A 9318-nucleotide genomic window follows, 5' to 3' on the forward strand; every position below is an offset into this window, starting at 1 on the left:
GGAGAAAAAATGAGTGGCAATAAGGAGGAAGCAAGAATAAGGGTTTGAGAGAGGAGAGATGCAACAGTTCACGTGTGTCGTCTGTTTGCACGTGTGTGTGTGTGTGTGTGTGTGTGTGTGTGTGTGTGCGTTTATCTACCATCTTTGACCCATAGCGGCTAACAGATCCATGGACATTTAAAGGTGGTGGTGGGGGGGAAGGCTAAAGATATGTTTGAAGTTGGTCAATTAATACACGCATCTGTGTACAGACACACAAATACACACACAAACAGAAACAACAGCCCATCCCCGAACAGCCTGTCCTCATTAGACAATCCCTTTCTCTCCCCCTCTCTCTGGAGTACCTTCTCTATAAATAGCCTATGCCCTGCTACCCTCCCCACAGGGCACACGGAGACCTGTGAAGGTGGGACCCCTGGCGCACAAGGATAACACCAAAATCCAACATGCACATATGCACACACAGAGTTCAAAGAGGGCTCAGAGGGAATGGGACAGCTTGTTACACTAAAAGGAAATATGCCGAGAGTGCCCCAAGCCATGCCAGAGGTGATTTGCGTGTGTGTGTGATTGTGTGCATGAATGCGTGCATATAAATGTGTACACTGTATATGCCTCCATTCAGCTTTAGTTAATACTTCTCACACATCTATTCATTTGTTCAAAAGGTCAAAACTTACAGAAGATAAATATCACCTTTTCATACTGTCTTCTGATAAGGATGGTGTACCTAATGTGAGGTAAGTGAGTTAGCCTGTTGGTTTCGCCAAGGAATCTCTGAACGCTAACTGGCTATTTGTAGATACAGTATAATAGCTTTTGAAGACTCTAAGTCCAATATGATGAGCATTATCCTGACAGTAACAGCTGTAGCAGCTGGGGCTTGAGGAGTTGAGCGACAGAAGGCTTAATGTTAAAACAGATTCATCGCAAACTTTTGAAATGTTGCTTTACATGAAATGTGCATCAGGCTTGTTTCAATTAACTTGCTTAGAGCTAAATAGACAAAGCTGCATTGTGTTGTCAGCAGGAAATGTAGGCCAAGTTGCGCATCGCAGTAATAAACAGAGAAGAAATTGCAAACTGGAAACAATTTGAGAAAGAGCACGTAAACAAAACTTCTCTGGACAATGCAGGAGGGGAAACGGGAAACGCTCATAGGAATATTCTTCTACTGGGTAAGTTTAGTCTACTTTTCCATGTGATCAGTCACGTGACAGCAAGTCCTCAAATTGAAACAAAGATATAGATAAAGCTACAGGAGGAAAATATGAGTGCTTCCACTTTGCAGCACACAGGCCACAGGGTCTGCATAAGGAGGAAAAGGGGGTCACTTAGAAGCATTTGCCTCTGTGTAACGTGAGATTGAGAACAATTGTCAACTATGGAAACACTTCTGATTTCCTTTAAAAAGAACATTATTTGGTCAATTAAAACCATTTGGTTAGGGCTAAAACACATTATTTTTAGAGCATGATCGTAACTTTCATAGACGTCATTTTGTTGGTTGCCCTGGTTACATGTAAACCCATTATGATGAAACTTTGTCATTTTCTGTTTAGGATTTAGGCAGTAACATCACTTGGTTATGTTTAGAAATGAAAAATACTTTGTTAGGATTAGAAAATAATCGTGGCTTGGGCTAAAAAAAACATTCTTTTTACAACATGTTAATAGGCAAGATATTCTTCAAATATGCCTATAGGGCATTTCTGTCTGCACAAACATGCTAAGCAAGTTTTGGGGTGGACATTCTTTGTGTGAATAACACGTATGATGCATTAGAAACCGATTTTTAACTGATTTATCTGCCCCTTCGCACCACAACTCTTCTTAAAAGGTCACAACTGACTGTGAGTGTAGAAACGCTGAGCAAAAAGAGAAACGTGCTCTCAGATTGGAAATCCATGCGGATGGACGTGCCTGTCGTGCACATGAGTGGCATATCTGCACCTACACTTTTGCTGCCAGGCACACAAATTTGCAAATGACTTCTTTTGAGAGCAAAAAATGGTGCAGGTGTGTGCTGCAAAGCTGCTGTGGATACGGCAACTGATCACAACTTTACCTGATGACTAAGAAGTCTGCAAAGTAACCTTGACCAAAGTGGTGTCAAAAAAAAGAAAGAATATTACTATGTACTATCTCCACTATAATCTGCCAAATCAAAAAGCATTAGAGTACAGTCAAGCTGAGTTGAGTCATCACGTTCAGTACGGACAAAAAGCTCTAGTTTTCCTTCAAAGGCCAAATCTGGGTCTCTTGTACTTTTCAAATATTTGAAAAATATTTCAAATATTTTCAATTTTTAATTTTCTCACCAGAAACTGTGAAAGAGGAACATTTGTCTACATGTCCAATATGTAGTAGTTTTACAGTCCAAGCTTAAAAAAATGTGAGATGTTTTTGTGGAATTTGCTTTTTTCGTAGGAGTCTCTGTCACGTGAGAATTTAACTGTGCAGTCTGTGGCAACGGATAATTCCTATCCCCAAGCACATATTTTTTAACTTAACCACGAGGGTTCATTTTGACTGTAACCATGTAGTTTTATGTCCTAACTCTGATCAAGTAGAAAAGTAATTAATCATGGAAGTAGAGAGGAAGTAGAAAAGTAAAAAGACCAATCAGAACAGAATTTGAAACAGCAATGTCTCACATCAAGAAGCTTGTTTTTTTTCAATCACTGTGTGATTTGGTTTCAGCTCCAAAGAAGAAAAAGAAAAGTATGAATTGGCTTAAAATACATCCTTTTCACAACTCTGTGCCTTTAAAAAAAAAAAAGCATCAGTTTGTAGCAACTTAAATGTGAGACCAAAGTCTGTGGTTCCAGAAACGTTGACAATGTACATAGACAATCTGCGGTTTGCTGAAAGGTAAAAGTACCAACATTTACTGCCAACAGTTGAGCTTTTTTTGTGTGTTTCACAGAAAATACTGTAATGGACTGACCTCGCAATAAACTCACACATTTATAAGATGCGCCAGTGAATGTAGATGCCATACAGATTATTCTTATAGAGCTGATACCATTTACCTTTATTGGCACAAGAACTGAAAACACATGAAACTAAAAACACACACACACAAAAGAAACCCCAAACATGTTAGGTACTTATGTTTGATCAAGTTTTTCGTGTCTTGGATGATCAAGCCAATTAAGGTAACATTGCCATTATAATTGAAAGTCTATCTAAGTCTCCCTATTAGCCATGAAAGCCATGAAAGTGAGCCAGCAGGCCCAAAACACTGGGAGCCTGAAACTTGCTAACATATGGAATAAAAAAAAAGGAAAGCAAGTAATTAGGCTAATGATATTAATTTCACATGTGTCTCTGAGAATGATGCATGCACCAGCAGCTGTGCACTGTGCAATAAACATTACATGTATGCATATTATTTTAATGTACGTTAATGTTCTCTTTTTTAAGCGATCAAACGTTACCCTGGCATGATCATATGTTGCAGACTTCCCCATCTTCTCTGAAGAGCTTACACATGTTTAATGTTTTATAAATCTTTATCACTATCGTTTTTAGCACTTGTTCTGATGGTGTCAGAATCTGGTGGGTCAGGCTTTACTGCACCTGCTTTGACACCCACCTCAGGATTTTGCTAAATTTACAGCCCTGCCAAACTATAATGTACATATAAAGTACATTGAAACTTAAAGAAAATAAACATTAACTTCAAATGAAAAAATAATTCCGACAGTCCAAATTATCCAAAGAACAACCCATAATCTGTAAACCAAAAGTGATTTTTAAACCATGAAAATTTGTGCTGCTTACTCCATTGATCAATCGTTTTAAAATACCAGTCTTTGAAAAAAAAAAAAGCAGCATGCAACTAAAGCACTTCTAAAGTGGTAAATTAACACTGAGGGCCTTGTCAGACATGCCCACCTTAGAATGTATTTGCTTTCTATTTTTGTGAGAGTAGTTGATACTTTTTAAATGCAAGTCTAGGGGAGCCGAAGACGTTTTGGAGCCAGCACCAAGCAGCCATCACTTGTATTGCACCACAGGGCACTTCAACACTGCCTTCAAAACTGTGTTACTACATCCATCTCTGACATAGTATTTATGCATAGCAGTGCAGTGTTAATGCATTACCTCATGCTTTATATCTATCTAAAGATATGAGGTAAAATGATGCACATCTGAGATTCCTTAGCTTGGCGTATGTCACCAGTGAACACAAGCACACATTTGGTGGCTCCTAAACACATGTTGCTAACAGAATCAAATGAAGGGATCTATTTTACCTACAGGTATCATTCAGGTAGAGACAGAAGACACACGATTTATATTTTATCGTCACAAAATCCTGCTTAAACTAAATTAACCGTTCTCTTGCAACCTGTGATATGTTCAATTTAAACTAAACTTTTTGGCACAGTAAACTGAAAACTATAGCTTTTGTATGACTCCTGTACAGTTTGCCTCTCTAGGCTGGTTGGTTTTGCACATGCACATGGCTCTGCATGAGAAATAGTTGCAAAGGGTGTGAGAGGTCCGTTGGTTTAGTCAGAGAATGCTAACCTGTCCTCCAAATAGTGAGAGTGAAATACTACTTCCCTTATCTTTCTGTCTTTTCTCTCTTCCCTCCACATCCCTCACCTCCTCTGTTGACTTGTCACATTCTCCCCTCACCTCGCCCCCACACCCCCTGCCTTTCTGTCCATTCCTGTATAGTTTGTCCTTGGCTTCATCTCTGTACGCTTGTCTTTGCAGAGCATTAATGTGGGGAAGTATCTGGCACAGTCCATCTGCTAGCAATGACTTATGTTTAACTGGCCATCCTCAACACACACATGTGCATTTTCTCTGAGTGTGTGTGTGTGTCTGTGTGTGGTTGTATGTGCATATGATGGATGATGCATGAGGATATAGGTCATTTTAAAGGCTTGGCAACTGAGCTCCAGTGGGCAAGCTGCATTACAACACACATGCAAACAGAGAGAAGGATGTAAAGTACACACATGTTGAAACAAGATGAATGACTGATGGACAGATAGGTGTCACTTTGAACTTGATTTACAGTAGGAATATCTAAATTTCCATGTGCTTCAACACAAACAGCAATAGGCACATGCACGTGCAGTCTTAAGAGTCAAACGTGCAAAAACTGCAAGAACCCCCTTTTGCCTCAAGCCCACCCCTCCCATTCCACGCACGACGCACGCACGGAATACCGGGGCATGCCCAAGCGACGCATGCAGCTGTCAGCTCCGCTTCTTCCGCCAGAGAGACCTTGTGAGTTCGTTAAGCGCAGCCAGCTCATCGTCGCATGTGACAGGCTGCGTGCGTGGAAGCACCACTGCCATGCAAGCATTGCTGTGACCCGATAAGCACGACAATCTGTGCAAACTCGACGGATCATAACCCGAGCGAAGCCCCTCCTCGCCTCGCCGCAGTCGCCCACGCTTAAAGCAGAAACCGACACTCTAAACACATTAAATATTCCATAATCCAATGGTGCAATAACACCATTAGAGCGGTTTGCATCCTCCCCGTCAGGGCAACAGGCTACGGATACACAGCCCAGCATCCCTAAACTCCATTTTGTCTCTCATCTGACACTCGGGGAAACAAGAGGGGGAAGCCAGGGAGACCTTTAAGGAGACGTGGAGGAGCGATACGCAAGGGAGAACCAGAATCACTCACTGACATTCAGGCCGTTTTGAAAAGACAACGACTTCACGCGTTGATACGTCGCGTTCATTCGTTTGTCAAACGTCTCGTTGGCAAATATCAGGGTCAGTTCATCAAACAGGCCTGTGTTACAAAAGCCACACTCACGGGAATGAGTGTGCACTGTCGGCCTGGCAAAGTTGCCAGCCTATCACACCAATCAATTATCTGACTTTGGCTCAGATTGGATTAAGTATAAAAATGTAGGCCAACATATGGATGTAGACGGTCCATCCAACACAGAGGGGTCACGATGACGTGCATCAATAAAATACTATAAATACTATGACAGACGGAAGAAAAATCATTGAATCTCCGAGTGACAAGTCTCCCACAGCATCCTATCCTCCCCCTCTCCGTCCGAGCATCGTTGCATACATGCAACATCATCCGACGACACCATCCACATCCACAGCCGCACAACACCAACCATCGCAGGCCACGCGTAACGTTAATTTACCTTTATGTCTGCCTTTCGCCGTCATCGTCACACTGCTTGATGTTTCATTGGAACAAGATGCTCATCTCCCTCTCTCCCTCAGTGCCTTTTCCTCTCTCTGTCACTCGGCTGTGTGTCTGTGGGGTATTATTCAGTAGCACGAAACCACCGCTAGGAGTGGAGCGCGTACGGAGCTCATGCAGCAGAGGGTGTCGCACAATTGCCTCGGCTATACATAGAGGAAGAGACATCCCCCCGTTAGAAAATGGGGTAATGCCTCGGTGAGGGGGTGAATTCTAATAGAATAACGAGGGAAGACCCCGATTGTGGCGTATCGTGCTGGATACCCCCCACCCCTGCACTCTCCATCACCATCTCCCTCTCCCTCAAATGTTCAGAGGCGCATGCATGCCCAAAATATCCTCCTTTTATTATAAGGCGCTGTGTATAAATGAGGACCCGCTCAGTTAAAAAAAAATACGAATAAGAGACACTGGTGCAACAACAGGGATGCAAACACAAAAATACGATGGGTTACGGCAGAATTATTGGCACTGAGGGGCTCTCACTGGCCGTGCAGGATTTGGCATGCCTACATTTGATCACCCGGTCCTCGGGACTTGCGTTGCAGTCGGACATCCTGGAGTCGGGACGGGAACAGAGCCGCGGGGGCTGGGGAGGGGGGAGGGAGGGGGACTCCCTCTTCTGTCAAGGTCCGAGATTGTGCTGTCGGTTCCTTCTGCAGGCGTCGACAATACACGCAGTTGCAGGACGTCTTTCTTGCTGCAGTAGTGGCATCACTCGGTGGAGACTCCGCGCTCTCTCAGACCGGGGAAGCCTGATGCTGCGCCTGCGGTGACTTTGGGGGAGGATAGGCGGATAACGAGCCGCTGTTGTGACATGCTTGGATCCAGAATGAGTTTTTTCTTTTTTCTTTTTTCTTTTAATGAGAAGGGGCGAGGATGTGCTGCTAAAGCAGTGTTGCTGGTGGCGGATCAGTAATAGTTGGGGGGTGGGGGTGGGGGTGGGGGAGACTCTGAAGGTTAGATGCCGAAGAGACGCCTCGGAGAGTGGAGAGACGCGCAGGCTCTACCTCTCCAGGACGCCTCTACAAACGGTGCCATGCAGCTGGCAACACCCCGGAATGGCGAGAAAAGGAACTCCCACGCAGGTTCACACACACGCGTGAACGCGTACACACAGCTATCCTACGCACACGCAGATAGTCACTCAAGACTCATACTGCCATCCTGTGGAGACATTGATTACAGGGCTGTGCAACTGTGGAGTAGGCAGCTGTGCGTGGGTACGTGCGCGTGCAACTACACAGAATCCTGCTCAAGCTGGCAGATGGTCACGTGAGCCTAAAGGTTTTCTTTACATGAATAAATTAAAGAAGGCAGCGGAGCTGATCAAGGCTGTGTAGCAGACGGAACATACATACGTTCGCATATTTTAAATTTGCATTACTTCAACTGTGACAAAAACAACAACAGTGAAATCAGAACAACAGAATGTTGATCAATGATCTTTTCACATTGATTATGTTCACAAATAAAGGCACAAATAAAAACACCTAATAATGAGCAGAAATGTGTATAATGAACAGCTTTTAAGTGAATGAAGCTGAGGAGTACCTCCTTGTGTTTAAAACATGGAGGGAAGAGAGTCAATCGGGACTAAATATAACTGAATTTGAGCAATAAAACAGCCATCTCTGATTGTTTAACAGTGGTTATATTTGAAGGCAAAATTAAACCAGCTATTCATACAAATATGTAATTTGAACAGATCTTGAGTTAACACAGCTGAAGCACATTTTCTTATTTAACAGTGTCTGTGTGGGCATCTCTAATTACCAGCAGTGCTGACACTCCAACAAGGACTGTCTGGGCGTCACACTTCAGCAGACTTAGTTTGCCTCGTCGACCCTAAATCTTAGACCTCAGCGGGAAAGAAAAAAACCCAGGACTGAAATAATCGTTTACCTCCCTGAATAATAGCCCCGAACAATTTATGTTCTAGATGCAGTTTGACAAAATCGCCCCAGCCTCAACTCTAAAAGGTCTGACATGAGCATTGCTGTAAGTCTTCATACACATACGGATACATTATCTGTGAACATGCTGCTCAGTTCACGTGGCTATTGCTACCATCTCAAGTGTAGTGCTGCCAGAGAGCACGGATATACAACCTACAACTAATTTTATCTAATTAAAGACAGCAAATTCTCAGTTTACATAATTAACTTGAAACTTACATACATTTAAAAAGTGCGAGAGCAGCCAATCTTCTGTAAAGATATCTGTTAGGATGGCCTGGAGCATGTGGTTTAATTGCAGACATTCAGTGCAGACCAACCATGTGTTTATTCACCCACAATGAACAAATAACATCATAACACAATCACAGATCCCCAACTCACAGTTATCCTGAGAGCTTAGCATCAGCAACCTCTGGTATTAACTGACAGCCTTTTATAGACTACCACTCCCCAAGCTCAACAATTTAACAGGGTGTTCTGAAGCCCTTAAACCCCATCAAAAATCTACAAAATTGATAATACAAATCAATGTTTTTTTTAACTAAAAGATTTTATACAAATGGAACTCTATTAAAAACACATAATGTATAGGTCAGGCTTTCAGTGCCAGCTGAGAGGCAGCTATCCAGTTTCAAAGCATCAACAATAAAATACATCCAAACTTGGTAATTTTATGCTTCATGATATTAAAGTGCACATTAAAGTGTAACTGATCAATCTTTACCTTTCGTCAAGACAACTGGCAGCATCCTCTCTGTACTGCTGTGTGGGGCTACCATGCGCCGTCTAATAAAAATAAGAAACTAGCAAACAAACGTTTGACTATCAGAAGCTGTTGTTCAAAGCAGCCTGCAGGATACAGTGTAATGGCATCCGTGTATGTTGTCATAATGACGCAACTGTCCCTTGGAAAGTAGATGTATACTGGACTGGTCAGTTGTTGCCGGTTCAAGAAGAAATAGACCTATAATTTTCTTGGGTTGGTGAGAATTAGAGTCGTTTTATACCTCCATGGAGGTATCGATTGGCACGCTCAACCTCAGTTGATTGAATGCTTACTGGCCGACAACAACTGATTTCATAACAAAAAGGCCAAAGCGCTAAAAGTCATAAATGACAAAGAAGCACAGATGAAAAA

At 42.6% G+C, this 9318-nt stretch overlaps 1 protein-coding gene across 3 annotated transcripts in view; it reads right to left on the bottom strand.

Annotated features, from left to right (window-relative positions):
- LOC140318372 (protein phosphatase 3 catalytic subunit alpha-like) overlaps positions 1-7280 on the bottom strand; it is a 37294-nt gene extending 30014 nt beyond the window's left edge. Inside the window, exon 1 of one of the 3 annotated variants that reach the window (XM_072396167.1) lies at positions 6733-7280. In XM_072396167.1, coding sequence (XP_072252268.1) covers positions 6733-6775 — 43 coding nt within the window. In that variant the 5' untranslated portion in view covers positions 6776-7280. Of the gene's footprint in view, positions 1-6157; positions 6508-6732 lie in introns of those variants that run through there. The other 2 variants (XM_072396165.1, XM_072396166.1) reach the window with 2 other exon arrangements.
- Positions 7281-9318: the final 2038 nt, after the last annotated feature.

The sequence above is a fragment of the Leuresthes tenuis genome, unplaced genomic scaffold, assembly GCF_036924035.1.
Source record: "Leuresthes tenuis unplaced genomic scaffold, fLeuTen1.0.hap1 SCAF_11, whole genome shotgun sequence".
In the NCBI taxonomy this organism is placed as follows: Eukaryota; Metazoa; Chordata; class Actinopteri; order Atheriniformes; family Atherinopsidae; genus Leuresthes; species Leuresthes tenuis.